We start from the raw sequence: 16,315 nt of genomic DNA, 5'->3' as shown, positions 1-16,315 counted from the left end.
ACATGTATTTTCTCGGAAGATATTCCAGAAATTGGTTTTTCTCAAACATACTTGTTTCAATGGTTTTAATCACGGAATAGATAAATAAGGTTGGAAAGGCCTTTGCTCTAATTTTGTATTAGAACCAGTGTCGCCGCTTCATCCCCACTATTTTAATTTCTACACATACACACACTGTGATTACAAGTATTTCGCACACAACAAAAACACCCACACATAAATCTCAGGACAGATATTCGTTCGCAAACAACACAAAACACCCGTAGGCATACACACTCACACACGCAAAAAGGCAATTAAAATGTTCATACACGCTAGTGCTTGATAAAATCGATATTCTTTATCGATAAGTTATCTGATGAATGAATGGAGAAAATGAAACATGAAATAAATATTGAAAAAAAAAAACTATTTTACTTTTATTAATTACAAATAGTCACTGTCGCTGGAATAAAACGTATTTGTTAAGCAGTTGGCGCTTGCTATTAATTGCGAATGAATTTTTCAAAACTAAGTGTATTCTGATTTTTTTTATGGTAAAATCATTTTCAGTAAAATGTTTAGAGCAAATAGTACTCGTCTTTGTCTCCAGTTTCCTCTACCTGTCACGTCAATCCATTGTTCCCTGGCGTTAGGTTCTTTAGGAAACCTAAAATTTTTAATTTACTGCATAAGTCAAATAGCATTTTACGTAGATTTTAATACGTCTTAGACAATATAGTAAATACCCGTAAATGAGAGGTCTACATGTCCCTTTATATTATACCTTCACTTTAATTCAATGATAATAATTCAATAATAATAATACATATTTATTTTACTCAAAATACGTCTCACTAAGAATATACTAGGTATCATTAATTAAATATAAAATAATGCAAAAATTATCCATGTCAAATGTAAATATAGTCGAGAATTCTGTCGATGATTTTATTTCACCACATGGTCACCTCACTATCGACAAACTGCACCACGGCCAATCAGGGCAAAGGCCGAAATTTCAAAAATTGAAGTGTAGAGAACGCAATGCATGTAGTACATTGGAAGCTGACTTGGTCATTGCGTTCATTGGGCGAGTACACATCGCGCAATGTATGCTATTTATAGCTTGCTGCAATAATATTGTTAATGTTTGGAATTTCATAATGCTCAGTATATTTTTATGTTTTAGACAAATAATATTGTAATTAAATGGTAATTTCGACTTACCGATCGAAAGATATACCTCCTCGCTCAATACTTGAGGTCTGATTTTTTGTTTTACAAGTTATAATTGCACAACACGGCACTATAAAGCGGAGATCTGTTCGCCAAAGTAGTCCGAAGCGCACTAAACGCGGTGAATTAAAGAATCGGTCGAGTTATGTTTGTACAATCATAACTGTGGCACGCTTGCCCCGCCTACATTACCATTCCAACCTTATTTATCTATTCCGTGGTTTTAATATTTTTATAAATATTTAAATTATAGATATCGATGAAATGGAGAAATTTAATTTAAATTAAGCATTTTTATAACAATGCACTTACTTTACACGAAGCACAACCCCAAGTTATAGTCTTCACACCACAAACCAATGTTTTTACTAAAGTTCTGTAGTCTCCGACATTTAAATTGTTCATCTGTGATGATGGAAAACCAATTTTTGATCTTTCCTCAGATTTAGCAATATTATCAAGGAAATCTGGGGATGGCTTCTCCTCCTCAACTTTTACTTCTGCAGTCGTTGTGAGCGTTGGAGCCCCCGCTGTTGTGGGCGTGCCAGGAATTGCACCGTTAGTGCAATTTTGTGGCGGTGTAGCTAGTTTACTGCAACAATTATGACTATTTATCAGAAACTCGTTGAAATATTCAATTACGGACCAATTAATATTTTCTCTCGATCATAATGTACGTTATTCTGATAAAAATTTTGAATCAGTTGAGTCCTATTGAAATAACAAAATAAAATTGAAATCGCATTATTGTATATAAAATATTATATTCGATTGAAATGAAATTGTATAAAATTATTATTAAACAATAGAGGCTCAATTTTAAAACGCGAATGAAACAAAGAAATCTACATTTACCATTTGGCCATAAGCGCAGGTAGCTGTAGTTTTGAAATAGTTTTGAACTTCAATACGAAGACTTCCAAGATGCGCATGAGAAGATGTCGCCCTTGAGGCTGAGTTGCTGTGGTCGTGGAACCTTCACCCTCAGAGCGTTGCCTTATGCAATCTACTAAATTTAGCAGTAATTTGCACGACATAGTTTGAATACTGTAAAAAAAAAACGAAACCATCCATGTTTTATACTGTTCTTATTTTCATGTGATTTCATGTGATTTTTTCATGTTCATTCATACTTCTTTTCATCATATTCATAGTTCTTTTATGTGATGTTCATACTTTTTTCATATGATTTTTTTCATGTAATTTTTTTGTTAGTCTTTGAATATTTTTTAAATTTATAAACCATAGCTTTTTCTTTCTGTGATCTTTGAATGTAAAAACAATAAGTACCGTAAATTATTTTTTTTATCACCTAAAAGTCATGAATAAAATGATTTACAATGACTGATGTTTTGGTGGCTGCTCATGTTTTTGTCTCACATAAACTCAACGACAAAAACAGCTGATCCACGATCAGTCACGACAGTACGAAATCAGTCAATTATCCTATTTTATTGAACACAAAATTTAATGATACCTTGTTGGTAATGACTCATCATGAACATTCTTGGAAAATAAATGTGCTGCAATCGCGAGATCGGTCAATGGCAGATGTTGCCGTACATGGTGTACTAAGTCAGCTAATGTGGAATATGCTAGTGGACGTAGAGATTCATGAACAGTCCAACCTCCTCCTAACAAAACATCTTCATCAAAGAGTCGCTCCATATAGGGCACAAATTCTGAAAAATCAACAATTTGATTATTATAAATTTTATTGATATTAACTCTGGTTACATTTAATTAATTAATAATTATAAACATTTTTAAACTTACTCAGTCTCAGATCCGTGGCAAGAATGTGACGTGTTGCAATCACTAGCTCTTTTCTCAGATGTGCCACTTCTGGGGGGCATAAAGTCAATAAGCCAATAATGCCTTTAACCATGAGGTTAGCATGATTTGCAATAGTATCTTGATATATTCTTATAATATACGCCAAAAATGCCAGTGTCTTAATTTGTGCCCCCATAAAATCTACAAATACCTCTTTATTAAATGAGGCAGACTTCCTAAAAATAAACATAGTCATTTAAGTATTAACATATGCTATTTATGTCTATATACATAGGCAAAATATATTTTTTTTATTACCATCTTCTTTCTTTGTTTGTTTAGTTGTTATTCACGAGCGTTATGATCGGTTATCAATAAACATTTGGATATTCAGTTTTAAAGGTCAATAACAAGACATATCAAAAAATTTATGTACATATATTAAATTTAAATATGCCACTGATCATTGTTGAATTTTGATAAATGAGAGACATACAACTGGGTATTATTTAAATTAATTGCACAAATGTAAAAATAGATTATTTTAAAAGTATATAAATAGATTTGATATAAGTAAGCATGTCTTTTATTTTTTCAATACATACCTATGTGCTGGTGATGGTTGTAGAGTAATGGTTTCCATTATGAGAGGTATAAAGTTACTGACTTCCTGATGAACATTCTGTTTGTAGAGTTGATACATGAGAACTACTATTATTGGCAACTCTTGTATTACCTTCAGTGAAAGTACAGATCTTGGTATAAGGTTGTACTGAAATAAATTAAAAACATTTTAGTGGATACAAAACACAAAAAAGGATCATTAATACAAATTAATGTGCTTAAAACACTATAAAGGGTACAAAAAATATATTTTGAAAAGTGTAAGTATGACTAAAAAAAAAACTTACAGTCACTACACTTCCATCGAGTAATTTCTTTTCAGTGTGAATAGGCGTAGTAGTATATGTTTCTTGTAATAGTTGGTCTATGTTGACTTCTGACAAGTCTTTCACCCTAAGAGTCGGTTTTGGTTCGAATATCTTCGGTAGGTGATTAGGCAAATCAGAGTAAATTCCTTTTACCCATTGTAGAAATTTGTGTATCTAAAAAGAAAGAAAATGATTAACACTTAGTTTGTTTGCATTGGTGGTTGAATGATCTCACTGCCCACTTGATGTTAAGTGGTGACTGAAACTTATGGAAATCACAACGTGTATTCCGCCACCCACATTGAGATATGAAACTGAAGTCTCAATTGTATAATGGCTGGCCTACCCTTCAAACTGGAATTTATGACTGCTACATAGCCAAACTAGTCAGGAAGGTAGTTCTTACCAAGGCGAACTTACAATATGCCATGCCATGAATCAATGGAGGTTGACAGTTCAAGTATGCCAATATATTACTTAAAGAATGCTACTGCCCATCCTCCAGTAGTTTATGACATTCTTGGGATGAATTGGAATGGCCATATAAATAGTGAAAAACTAAATGCATATATAAACTGGAACTTTTTCTACTTACATCAACATCAGTACTGTATGGAGGCCGGTACTGTTTATGAAGCTCCATAAATATTTTCAAAGCCACCAAAACATTCTCCTCGTTTTCTATCTCCATTAACTTCAGCATCAAAATCAGAATGCTTTTCACATATTGTCTTAAAGTCTCACTGATTGGCAAGCGGTGTATCATTTCCAAAATAAGTTTTCTGACTTGTTGTATATTGTACTCGGCAATAAAATGTGGCTCACCATCTTGTAATATTTTGAGAAATATTTTGATTGAATGGTCTAAGAATTGTGGATACTGAGGTGAACTCAGTATGACCTAGAATGAAATCCTAGTGTGAATAATTATTTTTGCATACTAGCAAAACACAATCATACTCCGCTGTGAATATTGACAATTGTATAAAAAAATCAATTTGTTGTAAGTATTTTCAGGCAAGTCAATAAACTGGCATTGTAAATATAGCATAATCTCAGTGAGAGTCCACAAATTTTTCCTTGTTTTTGTGTGCTAACTTTCTATGGCAAAAGTAATTTAATTAAAGTCAAAGTGATTATTATATTAATTAATCAAAACCTTATCAATTAACAACTGATTCAAAGTGATACTGCTAACTTACCAGCTCTAAATTAGATTTGGCTGTTATCTAAGCTTACAAATTAATCAGCTTAGAAGTTGTCTTACATACCACTGCCATTAGTATAATGACAGAAACCTGCATTGGAGAGCCAACAACAACTGTATCTAGCTTCATCAGACTCATATAAATAGTTTAAGAACACATAGATGATAAAACAATATATGTACAAATTTTGATCAATCAGTTGTATCAATGATTTCTATCCAAGCTAATAAGCCCCTTTTTGGAGGTTGATGATAAAGATACCATGATCATTTTTTATGATTCTCTGGATTAGATTTCACTTTTTTTTTCATTTCAGTGTCTGTGTGTGTTCTGTTTTATGGAACAAAAAAACTAGTGGAGTATGTTCTAGTCAGGATCAATTATAGCATATTAAAGTTATAGGGTCTGAGTTTTGCAATTTCGTTTTGAAGAGCAATTATGTTTTATTACATATATACAATGGGTTTCAAACATATATAGAGGAGACAAGTACAAAAATCTTTAAGTCCTGTACTTAATTACATTGATCGGTCAGCTAAGGTAGTAACTTATGTAGCAACTACTTTATGATCCTAGATGTTGTTCTGCTATTTTAGATACTCAGTAAAATCAGTCAACAGTGCCTTATGTGGCGCACTGAAGTAATTGTGTCGATTTCTCTTTTCCACCTTTTTACTAAGACAGGAATATCTAGTAAATCATGGGAACGACGAATTCAAAGACACTGAGAATGAATCTATTTCTGAGAGACCTAAAAGACCAAAACATACACAAGAAAGAAGGGAGGCAAAGGAGGGTAATCCAGGCGGTTGGTAATAGAAATCTACATAATTACTTCAATTCACCAAGTAGGGCACTGGTGACCTACACGGCAGTTAAAGGGTTAATCTTATACTTTATTTTTATTTTAACAGATTATAAAATAATATACAAAAATAATGATTATTTAGTTACACTATGTGAATTGTCTCTAATATAGACATTACTATCATAAAGTTATTGGTAAATGAAATAAAACATAATAATAAATAAGTGATGATAAAACAGTAAGGTAGTTCTTGGTTTTATCAATCATTTTAATATAGCTATATATAAGGCTCTGTAGTAGTATCACTACAGTAGTAAGTGTTAAGAATATATAAGTATTACATTATTTAGATCAGAAAAATTTTGTGCAGGACATTTTCACTATTTTAAATTGAGTAGTATTTAAGTAAAAACACTATTTGATTTATTTTGTGTGCAGGATGAAACAGATTTTAAATAGTTTTTAGAATTAATATAAGTGATTATGTAAAAATATGTACAATCTTAAATTATTTTATATGCAATATGTTAGTGTATCAGATCAGATAATGTAAATAGACCATTAAGAACGGTTTGTGGAGCGCTTTCACTACGGTAACATACAGATCAAGGGACCCACCGAAAGTGGCGCGACGATAGCGTGTCGCGAGATGGACTACTGAAATAAATATAAAAGGATGGCCATTTACAGGCAAAAAACAGTTCTCAGCAAATCTTCGACAGAAACAGTTACCAGTGAATCTCCGACATAGAAACATCAAGACATAAGCAGTTACCAGTGAATCTCCGACACAGAACATAGTACAGTTATCAGAAAACCACCAGTGAATCAGATACCAGACAGTTACCTGTGAAACCTCTCTACAGAAGCTGAAACCCATCGAAAGAAACAGCCGTCTTCTACCAGCTCAAAAACAGACAGCAGAAAATATTATTACACAACTTGGAAACAGCCATACAGACCGGGTCGTGTACATTTTGCAATATGCATATATTGAGTAATAGTCACCATCAACATGTAATATATTTTATTTACTTTATTTGTTCACACTGAACAATATACTAGAGGTATATAAGTAAGTCTACAGCTGACTATATATCGTTTGTACAAACTAAAACTACCCACTTTATTTTTTATTATTCTAAATGTCTCCAACAGGAAACAATCAATGAGGATAAGTTTGTAGTAAACTCAGCATCAGTTTCTGGTTAATGATTTTAATCAATATTATTATACTTTTTATTTATTTAATTAATTTATTTAATTAGTATTAATATCTTTTTAATTAAAATTATAGATAGACAATTCTTCATACGAATATTCAACATCATATTGGATGTTATTTTTTGTAATCTGTTTCATGTGTTATTTTAAAAACAAACCTCAAAATTTTCGCTAAGTTCTTGGGCTGCTTTTAATTTGATTTCATCTTTAGCGCCGGGATCAGCCAACATAGTTACATAGCTGCGATATGTGTTCATCTGCGTGTGCGGGTCCCCTGGACCCGTTGTAGCCATCGCTGCCATCATCTTTTTTTAGTATGTTTTTCAAAATTCACACAATTGAAGCAAATTCCACATTATGATTTTCACCATTATTGAGATTATAAAGCTGAGGTAATATAATTGTCAAATTTAATGCTAAATTATTGACGTAAACCGCAATAAATTCAATAATTTCACATGGTGTTTTAATTATATTTCCATGTAACAAAACAGTCAAAATTGTTTGATGGAATTCTACTGATTTGATTGGTAGGTATTTATAATATAATCTATGCGTATGTACCTATATACCAACACTTTAGCAGGACTTTTTGGCGGGAACGCGAGGAGTGAAGTTGTGTGATTTGTTTTATTTTGTCTATTTAGTGTTTCTTCAGGTTTAAATGTGTAATAATGGTGGTTTATTAACTGTTTAATATCTGTGAAAGTGCACAAATGTGGGAAAATGAAACAAAGCCGCTGGACGTAACTTTTCGGGATCCTCCAAAAAGTCCACTGAAAAAATCTTAGTAAATGACCACCATTTTACTGAGATTATATTTCGTCCCATTTCATTTCATTTAATTTCATTCCAGTTGATTAATGTCTCAAATTAATCATCTTCATATCATTTCACTCCATAATATCATTTTTCATAAAAATATGAATATAAATTAAAATAAGACATGACTTAAAGGTCTCAGTTACCAGGTCATAAAATCCCTTAAAAAAAAAACACTTTAGCATTTTTTGGTTTCCATTTCAAATTGAAGGCACGGGGAACAACGACCACATGACAATTTCTTTTTAAAGTGTGTTATTTGGTCTGTCAAGCAAACATATTCAGTTTATTTAAATTATGAATTAAATTAAATCGACCTACCACCAGTAGATATTTCACAAGACGACAATTTTGTCTAAAAGATTTAGCCTGCGAAGGAATGACCTACTAGAAAATAAGTATTCTTCAATGCTATTCTACTTTTGAAAAAAAAAAGGAAATTTTATTCTAAATTAATTAAATTATATTAATCTAAATTAAACTGTTTATTTTGGGCATTGTAAAGTTAATTCAATTCGGTTCCTTTAATCAGTGATCAAGAAATAGTCAAAAATATCTTGAAGCATGATCGAAGTTTGAGACTGGAATGATGACAAATTGAACGTGTAAATGGGTTACAGTCGTAATAGACTATTTCGACATATTTTGTCATTTAAGCAGATAAAGTTCCATTGTTTATAGATTTCGTGATTCCGTGTCGACGGCATCGATGGATGCATTTACAAGTTACATTTATTTTTTAATTGATAAAAAATGGGTTGAAATCGAATTAAATTAAAGCCTACGGATATATTATTTAAATTGACAGCACCTTAAAATGCGATCATGGCTACTTTCATAACTGTGTTAGTCATAACATTGTGGCTTCGGTGTACAAGAGTTCAATGTAATGATTTAATATCTCAGTACCCTATTTTAAAGAATGAAACGTACCAGTTTTACCATTTAGCAGTGGACAAAATAAGTGGTCAAGTGTACGCAGGTTCATTAAATTGGCTCCATCAACTTAGTCCTGACTTGAAACCAATTCACGTAGTGAAAACTGGACCGAAACCTGATAATCCTATGTGCCATGCCAGTGGTTGTGATCCAGACGTGACAACAACAATAACCGACAACGTGAACAAAATTTTGGTCATCGACCAAGAATCAAGAATCGTGATTGCTTGTGGATCTGTCGCTCAAGGCTCTTGTCACAAATATAAGCTTGGAGATCTGTCAACGGAACCGGAATTTGTAGCCGTGAGTGTTGCTGCTAACGATGCTGAAGCTTCAACCTATGCCTTTATTGGTCCAGAGAGGTATAACTCATTAGACAGATCTAATGTTCTTTATGTTGGAACAACATTTACAAACAAAGGAGAATACAGGCATGATGTACCTGCAATTTCTAGTCGAAATTTGATGACACTAGGACTTGCACAGCTGACATTCTCCAAACAGAGTATGCTGCAAATTGATGTAAAATACAGAGATAATTTCCTAGTGCATTATGTGTATGGTTTTAATGCCAGTGACTATGCCTATTTTTTATTAATCCAAAAACATTCTCACCTCGCTGGTAATGAAGAACTAGGCTATGTATCTCGTTTAGCCCGTACATGTGTCAATGATGACAATTATAACAGTTACACAGAAGTTACCTTGGAGTGTCATGTAAGAGAAGAAAATATTAATGGTAAGAGTGAAATTGTCAATTATAATCTTGTTCAAGATGCTAAAATTGCAAAAGCTGGAACTAATTTAGCAATGCAACTTGGAATTGAGACAGGGGCCCCAATTCTAGTGGCATTGTTTAGCCCATCCAAAAGTATATCAAATGAACCCATGACAAAGGCATCTATGTGTGTTTTTTCTTTACAAGAAATAGAAATTAAGTTTAATGAGAATGTTCACATGTGTTTCAATGGTAGTACGAAGGCACGTAATATGGGCTATATATCAGGGATGATATCTGATGGCAAATGTCCAAGCGTTGGTTCCACAGGAAATATTTTGAATTTTTGTGAGGTGGGTCTAAAAATAAGTGGTCTTTACCCAATTAGAAGCACATCAATTATCAATTGGAATGATACATTAATTACTTCAGTTGCTGTGTCAGTTACTGGATTGCATACAGTAGCATTCTTGGGTACTAGCAATGGTGTTCTAAAAAAAGTATTGATTGATGCAGATAAAGCCTTAGAATATTCCAGTGAGAAATTGCTTCCAAATGAAAAAATATTACCTGACACTACATTTTCATCATATCAGAAAACTCTATATCTGCTGGGCTCCCATAACATTGTACAAATACCAACAGAAAAATGTGCAGAACATGGAAATTGTTCTGCATGTCTTGAATCTAATGATCCTCATTGTGGATGGTGCTCCCTAGAAAAAAGGTGTACGATACAAAGCATGTGTCAGAAAGGCACATTAAGTGCACCAAGGTGGTTATCTCAGTATATTGGTCAACAGTGCATTGATTTTGAACAAATTTTACCTGATAGAATATCTGTGAATGAAGTGACAACAGTACAGCTAGCCATAAAAACTTTGCCAGAACTACCTTTTGGGGCCAAATATAAGTGTGTGTTTGGCAACGCTCCCCCGATTGATGCAGCAGTTACATCTAATGGGTTAGCTTGTCCCACACCAGATGCAAAACATAGACCTAAAATTCCAAGTAATCAAGATCATGTCAATGTGCCTCTGTCAGTTCATTCATCAGAAACAAATAAAGATTTTGTTTCGCGGAACTTTGCTTTCTATGACTGTTCCAGACACTTAACATGTCATTCTTGTATTACGAGCGAGTGGGCATGTAATTGGTGTATTTATGATAATGTGTGCACACATGATACTTCAGCTTGTCAAAGAACCATCATTAGTGGTGAAAAGAATCCAACCAAACTGCTTAATCATGGTATTGGACATTGTCCTAGAATAAGGCAGTACAAAAAGCCAATTCTTTTGCCCTACAATGTTCCTAAAGAATTAGAACTGGAAGTTGAAAATCTGCCTCATCTGCAACCTGGTCACATAGGTTTCCAGTGTGTTGTTACAATTGAGCAAGCAAACATGATATTGCCTGCACGAATAGAATCAAATCATTACATTGTTTGTGATAAAACCACTTACTCATATGAAGAAGATGTAGGTGAATATAATGTAAGTGTAAAGGTTGTTTGGAATCATAATCATTACATAGACACAGTTATGATAACGTTATATAAATGTGAAATACTAGGATCACACAGAGAACATGCTGATTGTTCACTTTGTATCACTCGGAATTCTATATATCAATGTACTTGGTGTGGGAATTCATGTTCATATAGTGAATCTTGTTTAGAAACTCCTGTAACAGAATGCCCAAAACCTAGAATTGATATGATAAAACCATTAAGTGGACCCATAGAAGGTGGCACAACTGTAACTATAGAAGGAAGTAATCTTGGATTAAGAGTTGAAGAAGTTACAGGAAAAGTTCGGATTGGTGATGTTTTATGTCAAATTGTTGATTTTGAAGTATCAGTTAGCATAACTTGTCGAACAGGACCATCCAATCATTCTACAGTTGCCCCTGTGATAGTTGAGAATGACTCAGGATATACTGAATCATCTGTCATGTTTAGTTATGAAAATATAAAGTTGCAAGCAATTTATCCCACATTAGGGCCAGTTTCAGGTGGGACACAATTAGCTATTGGAGGAGAACATCTTAATATTGGATCTTCTGTCAAGGCATTTTTAGATGATCTACCATGCTCTGTTAATAAAACACAAACGTCCAATAGCAGACTGATATGTATAACACCTAAAGCAAACTTTCCACACATTATTCACACGCTGACAGTCATTATAGACAATGCTAACAGAACTTTAAAAGGTGACCTTTTTAACTATACTGCTGATCCTACCATAATGGAAATAAAGCCTTTAAAAAGTTTTGTATCTGGTGGTAGAATGATTACTGTGCATGGTACTAATTTACATACTATTCAGAAACCTTTAATGAAATTGTATTATGCGAATGAAGAAATCCCAGTTAATCATACAGAATGTAAAGTTTTGAGCTCAAATCAAATGGAATGTCCAAGTCCAGCAATAAATACAAAGTATGTAGAGATTCTGCAAGCAACAAAATCACAAACCAGCACTCCTCAAATAGCGATGAAAGTAAGTTTTGTGATGGATCATGTGGAAACAATGCAAGATCTTAAAAAATATTTCAATCCTCCACGTACGCATATGGTATTTGTTGAAGATCCACATGTGTATCAGTTTCCTAATAGAATAAAATCATATAAAGGTGACCCACTAGTAATAGAAGGCGAAAATCTTATAAGAGCCAGTGATGAAACCGATGTTGTTGTAACTATCGGCACACAACCATGTAATGTGACCAGCTTAACAATGCAACAGCTCCTATGCACGCCTCCCGAAGTACAACCATCCAATACAGACGAAAACGGAATGCAAACCACAGAGAAAAGTCTACCATTAGTAGTTGTCAAAGTTGGAAAGAACTTGCGCTTTCCAATAGGCTATCTACATTACGAGCTTTTGAGGAATTACAATTTTCCCCCAGAAGCTATCGCAAGCATTGCGGCTGGAACTTTTTTCTTGGTACTAATATTTATGATTGTGTTGGTGATGTACAGACGCCGAAGTACGAAAGCCGAGAGGGAATATAAAAGAATACAAATTCAAATGGATACATTGGAAAGCAATGTACGATTAGAATGCAAGTTAGCATTTGCAGAACTGCAGACCGATATGTCAGATTTGGCAGCTGATTTAGAACACTCAGGTATTCCAACATTAGACCATGTTAATTATGTGATGAAAGTATTTTTTCCGGGAGTCTCCGATCATCCCATATTGAATGTTCAAAGACAGTTCATTAATGCTCCACGGACCAATTATGATGCAGCTATGTTTCAATTCGAGCAACTATTAAATAATAAGTGTTTTTTGCTGTCATTTATAGACACATTGGAAGCGCAGAAATCTTTTAACATAAGAGACAAAGTAAATGTTGCTTCGCTTTTAATGATTATATTAATGGGTAAAATGGAATATGCTACAGACATCCTCAAATCTTTGTTGTTACGGCTCATTGATAAATCAGTTTGCAGTAAACATCCACAACTTATGTTAAGAAGAACGGAAAGTGTTGTAGAAAAAATGTTGACGAATTGGATGGCTTTATGTATGTATTACTACTTAAAAGATTATGCTGGATCTTCATTATTTTTGTTATTTAAAGCTATAAAACATCAAATCGAAAAGGGAGTCGTCGATGCTATAACACACGAAGCTCGTTACTCTTTATCAGAAGAGAAGCTATTAAAAGAGCAGATTGACTATCAGACTGTAACCCTACACATTGTTCAAGACGAATTTGATGAAAAAGTTCAGTGTAAAGTATTAGACTGTGACAGTATATCACAAGTAAAATCGAAGATACTAGATGCTCTCTTCAAAAATACTCCATTTTCACTCAGACCTGCTGTCCATGAAGTTGATCTCGAGTGGCGTCATGGTAGAGGTGGACATGTTACGCTTCAAGATGAGGATGTCACTACTAAAACATTAAATGGATGGCGAAAATTAAATACATTAGCCCATTATGGCGTTAAGGAATCCGCCATAATGTCGTTAATATCACGACAAAACGATAGTTTCAACACACCTTATAAAATACCATGTAAAAATTGTACAGGAATATACTGTTCGAATTCACATATACGCGTATACAATAGCGACATTACTGATCAAAACGTGCATTATTATCATTTGGTAAAACCGATCGAATATCAACATATTGTCAACAAATCATCTGAGCACAGTCACAAAGCCATTCCAGAAATATTTCTCACAAGGCTGCTATCTACTAAAGGCACAGTACATAAATTTGTGGACGATTTCTTTGGCACCATACTCACAGTAAACGAAGTACTGCCGCCCGCAGTGAAATGGCTATTTGATCTATTTGATGATGCAGCAAGAGCTCATGGTATTGTCAATCCAGAAGTCGTCCATGCTTGGAAGTCTAACAGTTTGCCACTAAGATTTTGGGTGAATCTCATTAAAAATCCTGATTTCATTTTTGATATAAATAAAACCGCCACTGTAGACTCCTCTCTGTCCGTGATTGCGCAAACTTTTATGGATGCATGTTCATTATCAGAACATAGACTTTGTAAAGATTCGCCGTCAAACAAATTACTCTTTGCAAAAGACTTACCCACTTATAGAGATATGGTCATAAGGTTTTATCAAGCAGTTTCTCAATTACCACAAGTTACAGACCAAGAAATAAGCACGTCTATGCAACAACTCTCTGTGGAACAATTAAACGAGTTTGATACTCTATCAGCCTTAAAAGAGTTATATATTTATGTCAGTAAATATAGAGAACAAATTATGTTAGGATTAGAAAATAAAACACACTTAGCTCGTAAATTAGAAAATACAGCGTGCACCATGGAAGGTGATCCTGCGTCCATGTGCTGACTATATGGCAGTATCGATTTAATTGCATTTACATAATTTATTTCTATGAAATCTATTTTAAGAAAAAGCTTTAATTTATTCTGAAAATACTCAGATTCAAAATCAATAGTATTTATAAAAGACTGTAATCTAATACCAATCCTGTAAGATTTAGTAGTTAACATAAAACAACTTTGTATTTCATTGAACATTTGTAAGATTGAATCTATTTTTATGATTGCTTACCTGTCCTGCTTTATACGCCACATGTTAATTTCAAAGCTAAAATTTGATTTTGTTGTTTGTGCCATTGTGTTAGATTAAGGCAATCTTTATTCTTACACTGAACTTATTTATTATCAAGGGATCGCCCAGTGAAAGGCTACTTACTATATAATACTCATGACTGGCTCTCTATATTTTAAGCAGACATAACAGATTTCTTTCTTATATAAATATAATTAGACGTTTAAAATGTGCAAAATGACTACTAGATCTGTTCCATTTCTCTTATTGTAAATTTAATTTTAAGAAAAACACTTAAAATATTGATGTATATTATGATAAGATGTAATTTGTAAAGAGTTAAGGTTTTAAGAAAAATGTTGTGATATTTGTATTTGGAATATTTATATTATTTCATTAAATTGTCATGTATTCTTTCATCCAATGTCATCTTTTATCAATTTTTTGTGCTAGTTTTATTCAAATGCCTTTTATGCTTAGATTATTTTCATAGTTTGGAAAGCAGCATTCTGTACTGTAAACTTATATGTTCCAAATTGATCTCATTTAAATGCTCAAATTGCGTTTTTAATCTTCGGAGCTTATGTATTAGTAAAATTTGCAATATTAAAAAACGAGGCAGTGAATAATATTCCATTTACAAAATATTTGAAATATAACAGTTAGATTATAACTTAGTTTGTAAGGCAGCGTAAATTCACCCGTCTTTAAAATTTTATATTACTGACTAGAAATATACTTATTTATCAAAACTTTTGTAATGAATAATTTCAATATGAATGGGATATAACAAATTAAAATGCTTTTATTCATTTCCAAAATCTTTATTGAGTGCGTAATACGCCCATAGATTTTAAATAGTTTATATTTGACACAAGCCTAAAAATAAATATGACAATATACTTTGCTAGATAGATTGTAAAATAAAAAATTTGTACTTTTTATGAATCGGCACACTCGAATCAACTTCGTAATCTGAAATTTTATAAACTCCCCATTGACCGGTTCTGTATTCACATAATTCCTCTACTGTACACAAACTCTTTTAAAACACCAAAAATAATTTAACCGTATAGGTATTCAATTTAAAATGTGCAGTGTGAATATAAGATTAATTTGAAATAGATTTCTTCCTCTTCTAATAAAATGTTTCGGCTGTAGAAAAGTCTCATTTTTGATGATTAAAAATTGCGGCGTAGGTATATTATATGCACAATTATTTTAATGTTTAACAATATAATAATTATTTTTTACATATATTTTTTAACTAATTAGTAACGGTGAATCACATATCGTTAATATAATATTGTAACAGTGATAACATTTAAAGATTCTAAAACTTTTGTTATTCAGGACGAATTGTTTGCGGCCTCTAAAACAGACAAACACGTACGCACTACACATTTTAGAACTATAGGAATGGTGCAATATATTTTAAATTTTTCATACAAAATATATCGTCAAACTGGAATCATATATAAGTACATTAAATAATTTCATTTATTATAATCTTGCACTATGTGCTTTAATTTCAAGTTATTATAATCTCTAATAGCTCATAATTCAGATTTATTGACTAATATAAATCTGTGGGG

At 32.7% G+C, this 16,315-nt stretch overlaps 2 protein-coding genes across 4 annotated transcripts in view; one reads left to right on the top strand and one right to left on the bottom strand.

The window, feature by feature from the left end:
* Nipped-A (Transcription-associated protein Nipped-A) overlaps positions 1-7,696 on the bottom strand; it is a 36,414-nt gene extending 28,718 nt beyond the window's left edge. For all 3 annotated transcript variants that reach the window (XM_028178156.2, XM_028178158.2, XM_028178157.2), the window contains exons 1-8: positions 7,325-7,696; positions 4,522-4,827; positions 3,906-4,100; positions 3,600-3,766; positions 2,995-3,230; positions 2,696-2,900; positions 2,074-2,265; positions 1,531-1,810 (exon numbers count right to left, since the gene is read on the bottom strand). In XM_028178156.2, the coding sequence (XP_028033957.2) occupies positions 1,531-1,810; positions 2,074-2,265; positions 2,696-2,900; positions 2,995-3,230; positions 3,600-3,766; positions 3,906-4,100; positions 4,522-4,827; positions 7,325-7,471 (1,728 nt within the window). In that variant the 5' untranslated portion in view covers positions 7,472-7,696. The remainder of the gene's footprint in view (positions 1-1,530; positions 1,811-2,073; positions 2,266-2,695; positions 2,901-2,994; positions 3,231-3,599; positions 3,767-3,905; positions 4,101-4,521; positions 4,828-7,324) is intronic.
* A 951-nt stretch (positions 7,697-8,647) lies between these two features.
* PlexB (plexin B) lies at positions 8,648-15,520 on the top strand. Its single transcript, XM_028178169.2, has one exon. The coding sequence runs from the start codon at positions 8,814-8,816 to the stop codon at positions 14,493-14,495; it is 5,682 nt and encodes a 1,893-aa protein (XP_028033970.2). The 5' UTR covers positions 8,648-8,813; the 3' UTR covers positions 14,496-15,520.
* The last annotated feature ends 795 nt before the right edge of the window (positions 15,521-16,315 follow it).

This window comes from Bombyx mandarina, chromosome 04 (assembly GCF_030267445.1).
Source record: "Bombyx mandarina strain Sakado chromosome 04, ASM3026744v2".
Classification (NCBI taxonomy): Eukaryota; Metazoa; Arthropoda; class Insecta; order Lepidoptera; family Bombycidae; genus Bombyx; species Bombyx mandarina.
Note: the sequence above shows the minus strand (reverse complement) of the source record. Positions and strands in the feature narration are given on the sequence as shown.

What these genes read in the sequence shown, in the direction of transcription:
- PlexB (XM_028178169.2), top strand. Translation starts at nt 8,814, where the DNA reads ATGGCTACTTTCATAACTGTGTTAGTCATAACATTGTGGCTTCGGTGT.